At 48.9% G+C, this 16,433-nt stretch overlaps 1 protein-coding gene across 16 annotated transcripts in view; it reads right to left on the bottom strand.

Moving 5' to 3' along the window:
• Positions 1-16,433, bottom strand: part of LOC135908735 (uncharacterized) — a 1,076,237-nt gene that overhangs the window by 71,568 nt on the left and 988,236 nt on the right. For all 16 annotated transcript variants that reach the window (XM_070529152.1, XM_070529157.1, XM_070529150.1 and 13 more), the window contains 2 exons: positions 3,926-3,993; positions 3,289-3,410 (listed from right to left, as the gene is read on the bottom strand). In XM_070529152.1, coding sequence (XP_070385253.1) covers positions 3,289-3,410; positions 3,926-3,993 — 190 coding nt within the window. The remainder of the gene's footprint in view (positions 1-3,288; positions 3,411-3,925; positions 3,994-16,433) is intronic.

Genomic DNA, 16,433 nt, shown 5'->3' with positions numbered 1-16,433 from the left:
CTCGGGATCAGCTCGGCGACGACGCATCCCTTCTCGCTTGGCAGTGCGGTGCTCTTCCTGGTAAGCCGCGTCTTCTTCGGACCTCCGGACTTTCTTCGGTCTTCTCAAGGCAGCGGCGCGTCATAGGAAGTAGAGGAGGTGACAGATATGTCGCCGCGCCAGCCGTTCTGAGCTTTCACTCGCTTGGGATGTCATGTCTCCGCCCTACGCACGTAGGGTGCGAGCATGTTACGTGACTCGGTGCTCTCGTATGCAATTATTAGGCAACGCCAGGTGCCGCGCAGCTGGGCTTAGTTTTTTGCTAACGTTGCACAGCAGAACTAAAGCTTCCACAGCGGCGCTGTTAAAAGAATGCGTTCATAAACCCCGGTTGGAGTGTAATTATGCGTAAGCATTGTGCCACTTTCTCATCTCCACGCAGCCCGGTATAATAATCAATGCTAGGAAACTTGATGAGGGCAGTACTAGCGACAGCGTAGTGGCGACACAAACTGGTGTCGATGTTCGCGCAAGGAGCATTGATGAGGCAAGTCAAGTACTGCGGGTGGCGGCGCCCGGTGGGGAGGCGCTGATAATGCTCCGATCATTATAAGCCATTATCACTTTTTAGTGCCTTATCCAACCACATCAAACAATTATGAACCGTCATGAAACGCAATCACATGGCGGCTTCGTATGACAGCGTCGCGTGGGCAGCACCTTCAAGGCCAACTGCGATGCCGACAAAGAGTGCCGACTTCTGATAGGTTCGCGCGGTGTTATCGCCGCTTACTTAAGGCCCGTTATAGTCCGACGTTATCGGCGCGCGGGCGAGCGTCGTTCATGGTCAGTCACGCTACGTCGGTTGCGCTGCGCCAGCCGAGATGCCATCCCCTCTATACTTCAACGCGCGCGCCGTAGGCTGCTATCTTCGGAGCATGCGCAGAAGGTTCGCCAAGTCGCGCGCCGTCCGCAAAAGCCGTCTGCGGAGTTGTGTTGGCGCCTTTTTCCTTCGCGCGCAATGCATTGTGGTGCGAGAGTTCCGCCGACTTCGACGCGCGAATGGCTCCGGAGCCAAATCGGCGCCGGGCCCGTCGGGGCGCGTTGGAAGCCGCCGGTTACGTTAGCTGCGCCAGTGCGCCCGACTATAGAGGTGTCGTTTTCGCCGACGTGACGTAGCGTGCGCGCGCGCGTGCGTTACGTCGGACTATAAACGGCCCTTTAAGAGACGCGCGGGCCAGTACCTTGAGAGCGGTCTGTGAAGGTGTCAGAGTAAAGGCCCGTTTATAGTCCGACGTTATCGGCGCGCGGGCGAGCGTCGTTCGCAGTCAGTCACGCTACGTTGGTTGCGTTGCGCCAACCGAGATGCCATCCCCTCTATACTTCAACGCGCGCGTCGTAGGCTGCTATCTTTGGAGCATGCGCAGAAGGTTCGCCAAGTCGCGCGCCGCCCGCAAAAGCCGTCTGCGGAGTTGTGTTGGCGCCTTTTTCTTCGCGCGCAATGCATTGTGGTGCGAGAGTTCCGCCGACTTCGACGCGCGAATGGCTCCGGAGCCATATCGGCGCCGGGCCCGTCGGGGCGCGTTGGAAGCCGCCGGTTACGTTGGCTGCGCCGGTGCGCCCGACTATAGAGGGGTCGTTTTCGCCGACGTGACGTAGCGTGCGCGCGCGCGCGCGCGCGCGTGCGTTACGTCGGTCTATAAACGGCCCTTAAAGGGCAAGATATAATCCGGCGTAACGCGCGCGCGCGGCCACGCGCGTCGCGGTTAAGCGACGTCGGTGAAAAACGCGCACTCTACAGTTCGGCGTCACGGCGTAGCCGGCGTGCCCAGGCGCGCTTGGCGAACTCAACGCCGCCGGCGCGGAGATAGAGCATGTTCTATTTCACGCGGCTGACGCTAGACCAGAATGCACTGCGCGCTGTAGCGGCAGCGAGCAGAAGGCAGAATGGCGGCCTGCGGTGCGCGTACTGACAGTGCGCCTGTGGTTTTTTCAACGTCCGTGTGTGATGACAGCGCGAGTGAGGGCGCCTGCTTGAAGCGATTTGTAACCTTCCATGTGTATACGATGTGAAACGCATGGACCACCGCGACACAGAGCGCAAGAACAACGCGTGGGAAGCTATACGAAAGCAGTGTGGTCTCGCCACAGGTAAGCTGCATTTCGCAGCCCTGTACTAGCTGGTGGTAGTCGCCGAGTTGAGGGCGCTTGTCGAATAGCTTTCGCATGTACATACATGGTCGGCTTCCGTTTTTGACGTAGCCGAAGTACTAGCAATATGAGTGCGATGTTCTGGCTGTCAGGCACGGCGGCCGCATTTCGATGGGGGCGAAATGCGAAAAACACCCGTGTGCTTAGATTTAGGTACACGTTAAAGAAGCCCAGGTCAGAACGAAAGTGGTTTTCGCACGTAAAACCTTATGTTTTTTTTTCTGGCTGTCAGGACAAGTTAACGCCATCCCGCAAAAGTTTTCATTTTAGCGCACAAACAGCGCGCGGGACGAGAAGCGCGCGCGCTACCCGAACGATGCGCATGCGCCATGTAAACAGCTGTTCGCCGCGGCGAAGTTGCGCTCCCGGACGCACAGATGGCGCCAGCCTCGAGCTGCGCGCGCACGCCGAACTCTAGAGGAAAAAAATTTCTTGCACCCCTGGCGTCGCTAGCGCAGCGTATCCGACTTCGCCTGCCGCGGCCAGGCGCGCCGAGAACGCCGGACTATATCTTGGCCTTAAGGCATGGGCTGAGTGCTCCATGAGCATTGTGGCGCTGAAGCAAGAGGCACCGCAAAGGTCAATTCGTCCGCTCCTGCGGGCGCTATCACGAAAGTGGCCGTCTTACGGGACGGACGGAGGGACAATTCTCTCGTTGGTTAAGAATATAAACGCTTACACATTTATTATGCATTGACACTAAACCTTATTATTATAAATATCCACTATACGACTGAACATACGTGTCAATGAGATAAAAGACGAGGGTGAAATAGGTATTAGGGCCGGGGGATTAACGAATCTGGATTATACACATTTATTGGTAGTTTTTTTTTATTTAGCTATGGGAAGCCTAACGCAAATTCAATAGAAATTCACTTGAAAACCTAAAGCGAGAGTACACTCCCCCTAGCTGCATGTAAAGTAGAATAAGTTGTAGTTTTCCTTCAGGCGGGGTTGTTCATTCTGTGGTGTTAACTGGCACGACCGCTGAGTGGCGAAAGTGTCCTCTGTGAAAAAGGAATATTGTATATTTTTATGCAGTTTTTTTCTTTTTACCTTTATTTTATCTTTGGACTGTTGTGAATGCCGACTCACCGGTAGTGAAAGTAACTTGTCCAGCTTGGAAGAGTACTGTTGGATGATGCATTTTCGGTACTGCTCGTACGAGACTCTCAGCTTTGTTGTTCCATCATTCATTATAGATCCTTCTGAACGCGCTGAAAAAATACATTCGGTATGCACGTTATTGAGCAACGCGATCAAGTGCTATTGGGGAGGAGCAACATAATATCGCCCTTCCAATCGATCCTGCAGGCGTGCAGTGCTACTATCGTTATATCAGTGAAAGCGTTCAAAGCTTTGTTTTTTAGTCCACAAAATGGTGCTGCTGACATTAGCATAATTGCCCACGCCAAAATTATTTGCTAAATAGCTCAAAGGGAAATTATATTCTATGAGCGAGTGTGTTTACTAACTTTTAGTGTGTTTCTACACGTAACGTGCACAGGTGTTGGAAGTAAAAAAGCTAACTTGGTTCTTCCAAAACAATTGATATATTACGGGAAAAACATAATAAAACGTGTTGGCGGAGGCGCTCTTTTCACAATAAGAATGTTTACCATCTTTGAAACAAGACCTTTAACAACGTCATCAGTTGCAAAGATGCAGCTTCAAAACTAATCTCAACCCGGATCTCCTGTTCACCAATAGTCACAGAAAGCCGTGTACATACCAATCTCTTCGAATACTGAAGCAACGGCGTAGTGAATCTTCCAACCCACGAACGCTGCGTATATGAACCTACAAATCGAGAAGAATAACTGCGCAATGAATGACATGCTCGTCACGTCGCAATCACTCATATGAAAGATTGGTTACAGTGATACTTCTGGAATGGGCACTGGATTGTAAGCTAAACAAGGTTTATGAGAAGTAAGGCCTTTGCTGGCATTTCCCCTCGGACACATTACCGCGTAGTCATGATTTACTAGCATTTGCCCATGCGCGAATGATAAGGCACCTGTAGCACTGACTGTACTACATCAAGTTGCCGCGTTTAATGCTCGCCAGACAGATTTCCCGTCCCAAATCTGTGCCTTGTGCTCGCGCAGTAGTGGATATTTGTACGGATCAGGGAATCAGTGCGGATCAGGGAAGCTTGAAGGTTTCGGCTGTAGCTTTCGCTCCATTTTCACTCCTAACAATCAGCCTAGCCTGAAATTTAATGTGATTAACTTGGCTTCTAATGAGCCTTCGCTTCGACGATCACAAGATGGCTCTGGTGTTTCATGCATTAGAGTATCCTAAACTAGCCGAAGGTAAACGAAAGGCTATGCCATCTCTTTCACTCACGAGACCTAATCTTAAATAAGGGGCTTAAAGAGACCGTGGTACGGTTCGGAAAAATTTTGTAGGCGCGTTGGGTGCAGCTACAGTGTGTCATTCGCACCACAATTTGTGTGGAGCGCCTCATATTGAGACCTACGGATGATTACAAGTTACACTCCTCCCTACCCACGCATTTTTGCCTCAACTTGTTCCCCCAGTGACCAGTGATCGGGGCTAAGCTCCGCCTTTACTGGGTCGGCGTCATGATGGGACGTCATGTCGTCTAATTCCGGCTGTCGCGGAAGCAGCGCATGAAGCCTCTCGAACCTCTCCGTTAGTCGCCTGGTAGTCGATCCCAAGCCAGATCTATTGAAGAAGAGTGCGTTTCGAGCATTCTGTCGCAGCACCGATCATGCCCGGTATTTCGGTAGCCACAGGCGAGCTAGGCGTATTCACGGGTAAGTGGAGGTGTAAACTAAAGCCCCTCCATACTAGTACTGATGTGATGAAGGAGCCCTAGCGTACACGTACGTGAGCGGCCTGATAGATCTAGATAGGTCTGCACAGTTCAGCCACCTGGTGGCGCAGAGCTTAACCAGCCAAACAAAGAGCTAATAGTTTTTTAACCAAGGAACGTAAAGCTATTCCTAACTTTTATATTCCAATACTGCAATCAGCCCTCCACGATTGGTAAAAAAAAGTTCAAACCACCACCCAGTGCGTTTGTCTGTCGCATGACGTCCCGAAAACCACGCAAAACGCCCCATGCGATATCATATGTGCACTGTTATTAGGCATGGTAAGGCCGAACGAAAGAAAATTAATTTCTGATTTGACGCCTTTTTCACCATTAGCGAAAAAAGCGTCCTATGACCAATAGCCATTGGTCAAACTATTTCGGGCAGCGCCCATTTTGCCAGTCTGTCATGCGGGGTCACAAAAGTTACATCCATTTCAATTAGTGAAGATAGAAGCGCAGCGAAAGCTGACGACAGTCAAAGCTCTCAAAAGAAAAGCAGAGTGCTTTCGCTGCCATCGATCTTCACAGAGGGCAATGGTTGTCCTTTTTTGCGTTACGAGTGTGGCGTCGTTGCTCGTTCGGAGGTGTCCGGGCTCGTGAATCTCGTTTTCGTTCAGCACCACGGGATTAACATTCTTCGCCGGTGGTCATTTCGCGCCGGCGCCGTTTATATTCTCGTTGTTGTTCCCTCTGGCGCTCCTCGCACGCATGTTGTTCTTTTGGTGCACGAACTACACGTGTTCGCCCCATGAATTACGCAGCTGTTTTTAGCGCCGATACTTCTCGTGCTTATATACTGCGATAACCTTGACGTCACGCTATTGTTCAGGGCGAATGTTCTAACCTGTTCCACATTTTGCCATCTGCGCCACCACACTGCACCCGTATGGGTTTGTTAGCAATCGTAAGTTCGTTTCTGTCGCCGGGCGCCCAAAAAACTACGGAAGGTTAGTTATACAACTTTTGCTGTAAAAACGCGAAAACTCACCGCTTTAAAGTGGAGTGTATGAATTAAAGACAAATTAATATGCCGAAAACTGAAAATGTTTCCGAATAGCCGGAGACTGCCCTGTTCCGAAAGATATGGAAGATGATAGTCCGCCGGTCGCCGTGGCACTGGCTACTCTATGCTGTTTGGGAGAATGGATTTGTATGCAGTTTATAAAAGATATTGCGTCGAAGCATATTTCAATCGAGACCTTTCGGTACGTATACGAACTTGATCTACCATCTCTACTTTGCTGAGGATACGTTTTAGCGACATTATAAACTTCTGTTGCATGCCGCCGCGATTTTCTACCAGCGACCGTAACCTAAGGGGGAAGCGGACCAATCGCAGACGCTGGTACCACCCTCCTCATCTGGTTATCTACTTTCACTGCGCTGACTCGCCCCCATCGAAACCTTCTCCACTTATGCGTGCTCTCCGCCTATTCTCAGCCCATTGTTTAACAAAATCTGCTCAATGTAGGCAATGTTATTCGTTTTATATGCACAAGAAACTGACTTCCTATCAACCAGAAGCGCGTTTGACTGGGCTTTTCAACCAACGCTGCGAGTAACCACCCCATGTTTGCGTGGGTGGTTGAGCAAATTTCACGTCAGGAGATTGGAATAAAGACAGATTGGAATATTTTTTACGTTATAAGGCACCAAGTGTAAAACATTCGAAACATTGAGAAAAAAAAACGTGTTCATGATTACGCTACGGTCAAAAATTTACACCAGCAGCAGAGTAGAATGCATTTAGTCAGTGCTATATTGGTTCTATGTTTCATTGAGTTCTGTGCCACCACGTGGCTGTACAGTGCAAAGCCATTCAGGTGAGCGCCTCCACCCATCCCGTAAAAATGGCCAGCCCCAGTTCGCCTGCACCTGCGTTTAACTGAATGCCGAACATGCGAAACACTATTGTGGTATATAGTAAACCTTTGGCGTTAAGTGACGGCCGCAGATGTTTATATGCTGATGCCCATGGGATGCCGGCAACCAGCGCTACAGCCACTCCATTTGCATGTCTGCCTTGCAGAAGGGACACGATGACGCAGCGTGACAAGTCGCCGATCGTTACGTTTACAGCGCACAATGCAATGGCGATCCATGGTGCTCGCGAAAAAACAGATAGAGACAAAAACCGGCCCAGAAACTGGCGTCAGCACGGAGCACATTGAGACACAAGCAGACGACACTTGCTGTGTGCCCGAAATGCCTAAGTGATAAGTTGTCCATGTGCATTCCTTTTTCTGTTACTTTCTTTTTTATTGAAACACATTAACTAACGTTCCAGCTATTACGAACGCTTGTTCGACCTTAAGTTGGAAAAGTTATCAGTGATGCAACCAGGTAGCCAATCGGAAACCTCGCCCTACTGGTGCCATATGGTCACCCAGCGTCACCTGGTCAGGGGCGGATGAAAACGCAGCCGAGTAACGTGCTGCGGTCGGTACCGATCTGCATTTTAAAACCTTATAGTAAATTATACACTTTGCGCGGAAAACTGAAATGCGGCGAATAATGATTACAAAGACCTACCCTAATGAGTCGGTATGTTCGTACATAATTACCAAAATTGTTTCAGTCTCTTTCAGGGCTTAAAGCAGCTCGTAAGGTATATCGAATGTCATTGTGCAAAGGCCTCTGATAATTTTGACCGCGTTGACTTAGTTACCGTGCATCTAATGCAAGCACAGCAGCGTTTTTGAATTCGACCCTGAAGTGGATGGTTTCTTGTTTGCGTTCGCGATTAGCCCTCACCAAGAACTGATACTAGCGAAGAGCCGCCGAATGAACAAAATGAATCGTATTTAATAATTGACACTTTATAACAAGATGAACTGCACAACATTACAAATAAGACCCCAGCCCCTCTTCAATCACTTTGGAGGTAGCAGCAATCATCCTCGAGCAATGAACGGTTACCCATACAGAAACAAATTCAACAAGAGAGGATACTCAGCAAGAACTGGCAACAGGAAAGACGTCAGGACATAGTGTTCACCACATCCGTTACCTGACGTGAGCATTCAGAAAAAAGAGCCTAATTTGACAACACGCAACATTTTATTTTGCTTTCTTCCTTCCCAATAATACGCATAAATTTGGCGTATAAAAGAAGTTATAACTTGAGACCTATCCTTTTTGCGTAACCTTGCGTCAAGCTAATGACACGCCAGAAACGCCAGATACAACACCGAAGCAAGCAAGCCTGGCTGCGCATGTGAGCGTTCGGTGGTTTGACCTGCGGTTTTACTGTTTCTGTGTAGCTCCCGAAAAGCATAGAAACAAATTTAACAAGTGTGAAATCGCCCATAGAACCCAGCGGCCGAATTTACTGCAGCGCACCAAACCGCTGAGGTGGACAACTGAACCACACTTCTGGTTTCGGGCACGCGTAGTTTTAACGCAGGCTATAAATTTCTGAGGTGAAAGGCGCGTCGACGACCAGACACATGCGAGAGATACGAAGGCAATGCGCCGTAGGCTAATAGTGGTTACGCCGCCTGCGCTAACCAGTGCGATATTTGTTTTTGCTTCTTGATCAACCATGCGCTTTCTTGGTACGGATTTTTTTTCTCTTATTGAGTAATATAAATAAGTAAGATTGCGAGTCACCTTTGAAAGCCCTCATCAAAGCCGTCGTCTGTGCAACACGCACTCTCATAAAGTAAACGCAAGATGCCTTGTGAAATGTGGGAACGTATGTCTTGTTTAATAAACATCCCTCAAAAATGAGTATTAAATATCTGTTGCCGATTTGTACAAGTGTCATCGATTCAAGCGAGATTCCACGAAACTCCCACACGGATTGAGCCAGCACAACGAGTTACTTCAATACGACACCGTGCAGCCTTGCGCTGCGAGCACATATATTAGGATGAGGTAGGAATTAGCCAGAACTTACGCTTTCCACTGTCGACGAACTATCCCCGGTGCGTGTCTTTTGTTGCGCCAATAATGCTCATCAGTTACCACGACTAGCGCCAGCAGACCGTTATGCCTTCGTGAATGCCTACATGCCTTTTACCGCAAGTAGTTATACACGCGAAGTGAAAACTAGGTGTATTCGCACTAGTCCCGGTGTGATTTATGTGCTTGAGAGCGCCTTCTGTAAGAACCAATATATCGGTCAAACGGGACTGATCATGAACGTCAGGTTAAACGCACATCACGCCGACACAACTAAAAGTTGTGTCCGAACGAACGAGGTTATAACATTTATGAGCTTGAACCCTACCTCGCCGAATCAAGTTTGCCTTCTGCGCGAGGCAGAAAAGGCAGAGAATCATATCTCATCCACAAGTTCAAGAAATTGCAACCAATAGGCATATACGTTTCAAAGCGAGCTTTAAAGTCTATTTGCTATGCTAAATTTCAAGCTGCAGGCAATAGCACAAAGGTATTTTTCATTGGGGTCTACTTAGTATCTTCCTTTTTCTCTGTATTCATTCCTCCTGTCCTTTTATTTTTGTTTGATTTGTGTATTTTCTCACTTTTAGTAAATTTTTTTTCCACAAGCATCATATTCTGCCACTTCTTTTATTCTCTCTTTAGGAGAGGCGATAGCTCATGCACTTTCAGCGAAGCAGATAATGCCCCCCCCCTTCTTCCAGGCCCCTTCCACGAAGAAACAAACGACCGGCTGACACACTGCGCTTCCTCACATTCCTCCACCGACGTTGAATAACACACCTTTCTTTTGAATTCTACACCCTCGAAGATAACACACTCTCGATCATTGTTTCACGCACCCATATTACCCCCTTTTCCCTTTACAAGAGCCCTACCTATACATATACTGCGGCAAGGAAAGCATATGTCCCATTGAAAAAATGAACTCCACTTATGGAAGCGCTGGCTCCCGCTTTGACCTTATTCACATTTTCCTCATCGTCTTGAATTTCCATCTCCTGCCTTCCCAGTGTGTTCGCTGGATTTCGACCGACGGAAGATGAAGGAACAAAGTGAGCGTGGTTTGCTTTCCTTGGCAGACGTAGCATTAGTTGGCGACAGTAGCAACAAGTACATTCACGAACACTTCCTGCCTGGCCAGCATTCACAACACATTAGCTTTAAGAGTGGCGCCACTGCACACACCATCCGAGACCGCATTGCCGCAGCACGAAAGCACATTACACATTTCGGCATTCATTGCGGTATTATTGACCTAAAGCGCGTCACCGGTTAGAATGCAGTTAAGGCCATGGAAATGCTCATAAATGATTTGCACACTAACAGACCAAACGCAGAAATAATCTTGACAGGACCGCAAACAAACGCAGGCGACTTATTCAACAAACAGAGGCACCCCTAGCTCACGCACTAGGCACACGTAAAATCAGTGATTTTGTTCTGGACGTTGGAAACCAACACAAAAACGTCGATGTCATCCACCAAGATGAAATACTCCAGGACCCAGAAATTCTACTCAACCGGGAGGGACTAGACCACAATTTTTATGGCGTCAAGGTCAACTGCTAATAACATCAAGTAAAGGCTCGGGAACTCGTTTGAACCAACGCACCCAACAAAGCCAGTAAAGCCCCCGTCCCAGTTATCTACAATACAGGAATATACGCCGGAAATCGTCAACACCGGTTCGTGCGCACGTTCCACCAAAGTTAGAACTCAAGAAGCATCTATACAGACGGTTGACGCGGAACTAACACCACCTGAACAGCACCGGCTCATACAGAAGCCACAAGCCAACGTGAAGCCTGCACGCAAACAGCTACATACACTAACAAGCAAGCAGATAGACAGAAAGACATCGCTACCAACCTCGACAACCAAATAAGGCGTAAAAAGACATCACTGCAAGATGTTTCGCTCCGGAGGAACGCCCGAACCAAACAGAAATGACTACAACGCACTAAAGAGACCACACGCAACAACAAATCTCGCCCTTTCCTCCGATCCCGCAAACTTGCCACCAAACAAACAAATTACAGATTTCACCAAAAAGCTTAGACTAGCTGCTTTAAGCAAAGAGAAATCCCAGAATATCGGTGAATTAAGGTTAGATCTACCCTCAGCGCTTTACTGTCCAGGCTATTATTGAATTTCGTACACGTCTAAGGAAATGCATCGCTCTCTCTATTGGATATTCTCGAAGAACACTGCCAGGAACAACTTACTATGTTTACTGATCAGCTAGAGAGCCTAAATTCATCCGAACCGGAAAAAACAAAACTCGAATAATTCGTCAAACTAGGAAGAAATACTTACTAGATAAATCACCAGCACAAAGCTAATATAGCTGCAGATCCGCCCAAGGAAACTAGTATGAACCCAACAGCACGTAGCTCCACCATAAAATGCTACAAGCGAGCATCCAGAGCCATGTAGCAACGTAGTAGACGTAATACAGAGTTTAAGTGGCGATTAAGTTGATCTCCAGTAACGTGGCCTTACGTTTAGTCCCATGAAGGACTCACTAAACGAATACGAACTCCACAAATATAAAACAGGGTTTTGAAGGCGCGTGCGCATCAAGCAATTTTTTCGATAGGCCAGACGTAGGAAAATAGGATAGAGACTGTCCTAGACCAGCTAGCACGTGGACACCAGAAGCCGCACAATGCCGATGCCTTCATTTATACATATAGCTAATCTCAAAGAGAATTCTGGAGTCAATGTGGCATTGCCTCAAACGCAAAGATTTGATCCGCGATCAGTACCAAATTCCTATAGAGCTCGCGGAAAGAAATGATATTGTAATAAAACGAGCAGACAAAGGCGGCATGACCGTAATGTGGACTACACAGAAGTATAACAATGAGGCCTCCAAATATGTGAGCAACCACACTCATCGCAGAAAACTCGACTCTGGCCCAACTTCAGACTACAACAACCTTGTCCAAAGGAAAATAGGCGAGCTCCTGTCCAGGGATATAATCACGCAGTTTGCATATCGTTTCATGATGCTCAAGAACAAAAAAGCAGGCCGCTTTTATCTCCTTCCTAAAATACATAAGGTTCCCATGAAAGAAACATTTACAGCTGAAATCCTCGGTTAGCCTATAGTGTCTAATAACTACACACCTACACATTCAGTTTCTAACTACTTAAATCACCACCTCTAAAACATCGCCACCACACTCCAATCTTTTTTCAAGACACGCCCCAGTTCCTTCGAATTATCGACGGCATTACCACAAACCATCTCCTTTCCGACCGCCCTATTGCGGTTACTTTAGGTGTTTCTTCCATTTACACTAACATACCCATAAGTGAAGGAATTGACGCCGTGTTGGAATCCCTCGCAATCAGTCCCCAAGCGCATGCTCATGAAACTTGCCTGCCACTCCTTATGTTAGTTCTTAGGCTCAACTATTTCAAATTCGATTCTACTCACTACCTGAAAACTTTCTGCACAAGCATAGAAGCACCATTTGCTCCCACATATGCCACAATTTACATGGGACAGCTTGAAGCAACCCTGATAAAATCAAACCCTCTAAAACGACGCACCTCTCTGCGTTACACTGACGACATATTTACATTATTGGAACACGGCACAAGCGCGTTAGCCGACCTAATTAGCCATGTCAACCTCTTTCCCTCGAGTATTAAATTTACTGCTTACCACTCCCCTAATCAAATTTATGTCCTTTACCGGACGGTCTGCATAGAAATCGGAAAACCGAGAACGACACTTTGCCGGAAGCCTACGGATAGCCAGCAATATTTAGACTACAGCAGTCATCACCCGCGACACTACAAGGAAGGAATTTTTCGTCGGACAAGCGAAACGAATAGGAAGAATCTGCAGAGAAGACAACGAATGTGGAGAGAAGACAACCACTTAAATTACCTTAAAGCAATGCTAGCAGAAAGGAACTGTCTACAAGTTCCTCTCGACGTAGCTTATAACGTAGCATCAAGATTTGAGAGACAGCCGGAATTAGCGAAGAAACAAACTATACCAAAATCTGAGAGACCACCAGCGTTTATAAAAAAAGTATTCTAATGCCGTCCCAAACATGAACGACATCCTACGAAAATAACACCCAATATTATCAAGTAACGAGTGTCTGAGAAAACAGTTGCTGTTGGTATCAAGGGTCATATGTCGACGCAACAGACGCTTTATAAACATATTAGTGCGCGCAAGAGTCAGCCGTCATCATTCTCCCCTATAAAGCATGTTGCCGCCCCTGGTGGAAAACTTCTAGATACCATCAAAGTTAGATTAAAATTGCACCGGCAAATTGGTGCGCCGGCCGCTGTGACGCAGTTTCACATTGACTGAATCTTACGGGGTCATGCTTGTGACGCCTTTTGTCCTGTGACGCCTTGTGATGACATGTCCACTCTGCATAACCATATCATTCAAGCGGCCCTGGACGCCTGCCTCGAGACTTCCCGATTTCAATGTTTTGCTCTATATAAACCCACTAATACGGTCTCAGTATGGGTATCTGCTATGGCACTAGTTTATAAACTCGAAGAACTGCAAGAAATACAAGTCTCCGAAGAATGTGTCCTTCCAGTCCAGGCGTACCTCGCCAGTGGTACCGATTTAAGTCGTTACGTGGTTAATGGCATTGACCTTAACGAAGAACCCGAGGGGCTCCTGCAGGAACTATCGTGCCCCACACAAAAAAAGTCGTGGCTGCTCGCTACCTAGGCAGCGGTCGTACGTGCCTTATCACGCTTCAAGGTCCTAATTCCCCACCTGAACGTATCCTGTATTACGGCTGCGTACTGCGCCCGCGTCCGTTCAAGCCTTCCGTTGTGTACTGCTACTCTTGCTTTAGACAGGGACACATGAAATCATCCTGCCCCTACCCACCCAAGGACGACGCCATAAAGCCTGAACCATCAGCATCGTTTAGATGCGGCCTATGCCAAACAAACGATCATGACATCACTTCCGCGACGTGTCCTCAGAAGTTGAAGGCCACTAAGAAGGCTCGACTACGCCATTCTCGAGACCCATAAATGAAACAAGTTCCTGTGTACAAGCGTTACGCCATTCTGGCCTCGCTTGAAGAGGACGCTAGCCAGATTACAATAGCAAGTACAGCGACAAGTGATGCTGCCACTCGTACCTATAGCGCAGCTGTTAGGTCGTCCACTTCATGACCGCAACAGGCATCACAACCAATAAAAGACACGCCGCTTCCTTTGGCAGACAAAGAGTTCGAGATCGACGCTCGCCTGGCCAACCTTGAAAAGGAAATCCAACGTCTGAAGGAACGCCGTACAGTGCTCCGGCTTCGTCAGGAGAGAGCGCGGCCGTCACTTTCGCCGTCAACGTCTAGTCCTGCTGATATGGCAAACCCGGCATCTGTGTCAAAGCCTCTTTCACCCCAAGAACTCCTGCGCTTCGTTGCGCAACAGCTCCAGCATCTCACCTCGGTTCTACTGGGCAATCTTAATGTATGATGGCTGCTGCGTCTTCAAGTGTGCCAGAAGGCATCTTAAAGTGGAACTGTCGCGGCATCGCGGGGAAGGCCGGAGAGCTGCGTCAGCGTCTCAGATATGGGAAGCTACGTGCTTGGGCTCTACTACTTCAAGAATCCAACGGCATGCCACCCATTCTAGGATTTGTGGCATACTCATCGCCTTCAATGCTGAATCGTAGGAGTGCTACGCGCGATGTCCCTCCAAAAAAGGCTGCAGCGTATGTAAGATGCACACTTCATCAGACTCGCATTGATCTTTCGCGCTGGTGTACTCTATGGCAAGAAGTCGTGGCCGTATTGGTTCGTCTCCAACGCGCGGACGTTATCATTGTTTCGTACTATGCCCGCCCCCACAGCGGTCGTGCGGCTCGGTTGTGTCTAGGCTGGCTGGAGCACCTACGAGAGAAATATCCTGGTTGTCCCATTATGGCCGCAGGAGATTTTAACGCGCCCCACATCACGTGGGGATACGCTATTTCCAGTGCGCGTGGTACATGTGTGCTGGACACATTTATGGACGGCCAATTCACTCTGCTTCCAGCAACAGAAAGAGATCGCTTCAGGGCTACAGCATATGTAATTTAGCAATGCAGTTGCCCGCCGAAACCGAGCCACCGGCCATCCCATAGAGCTCTAAGTGCGGAGACGAGGCTTGTTCCAGTAGCCATCAGAACGTTAGGGAGGCGTTGGAGGCTTCCTCCTATCCCGAGCACGTGGACGACTTTCCGAAATCATCTACAATAGGTACAGATAATTTAGCGGCCGCACCAAAAAAGACCCGACGCGCCAGAAGGGAGTGCAGACTGCTCAAGGCTCCAGCATCGGAGACTGCGCAATGCAGTTGCACGCCGAAGCCGATCCAGCGGCTGTACCAGAGAGTCCTCCTTATGGCGGCGAGGCTTGTGCCATTAGCCATGCGAACATTAAGGAGGCGCTGGAGACTTTTGTCCTATTCGAGCACGTGGAGGACTTTCCGGAATCGTCAAGAGCAGGTGCAGATATGGTGGCGGCCGAGCCAAGAAAAGACCCGACGTGGGAGAACGGAGCGGAGATCTCTCAGGGCTCCAGCATCGGTGACTGCACGGTGCAGTCGCACGCCGAAACCGAGTCAGCGGCCATCCCAGACAGCCCTCCTTGCGGGGCGAGGCTTGTTCCAACAGCCATGAGAACGTTGTGGAGGCGCTAAAGACCTTGCTCCTATCAGAGCACTTGGATGACTTTCTGGAATCGTCTAGAATAGGTACATATAGGGTGGCGGCTGAGCCAATTAAAGACCCGACGCAGCAAAACAGAGGGGAGATTGCTTCAGGGCAACAGCATATGTAATTTAGCAATGCAGTTGCCCGCCGAAAACGAGACAGCGGCCATCCCAGAGAGCCCTCCTTGCAGAGACGAGCATTGTTCCTGTAGCCATGAGAACGTTACGTAGGCGCTGGCAACCTTGCTGCTACCAGAGCACGTGGACGACTTTCTGGAATCGTCTGGAACAGGTACTGATACGGTGGTGGCCGAGCAGAGAAAACACCCGCCGCGGCAGAACAGAGCGGAGATCGCTGAGGACTGCAGCATCGCCGACTGCGCAATGCAGTCGCACGCAGAAGACGAGCCAGCTGCCATCCCAGAAAGCCCTCCTTCCGGGACGAGGCTTGTTCCAGTAGCCATAAGAACGTTACGGAGGCACTGGAGACATTTCGCCTATCCGAGAACGTGGACGACTTTCCCGAATTGTCTAGAATAGGTACAGATATGGTGGTAGACGAGCCAAGAAAAGACCCGACGCGGCAGAACTGAGCGGAGATCGCTCAAGGCTCCAGCATCGGTGACTGCGCAATGCAGTCACATGCCGAAACCGATCCAGTAGCTATACCAGAAAGCCTTCCTTGCGGCGGCGAGGCTTGTTCCATTAGCCGCGTGAGCATTAAGCAGGTGCTGGAGACCTTTCTCCGATCCGAGCACGTGGAAGACTTCCCTAAATCGTCTAG

The sequence above is a fragment of the Dermacentor albipictus genome, unplaced genomic scaffold, assembly GCF_038994185.2.
Source record: "Dermacentor albipictus isolate Rhodes 1998 colony unplaced genomic scaffold, USDA_Dalb.pri_finalv2 scaffold_18, whole genome shotgun sequence".
In the NCBI taxonomy this organism is placed as follows: Eukaryota; Metazoa; Arthropoda; class Arachnida; order Ixodida; family Ixodidae; genus Dermacentor; species Dermacentor albipictus.
Note: the sequence above shows the minus strand (reverse complement) of the source record. Positions and strands in the feature narration are given on the sequence as shown.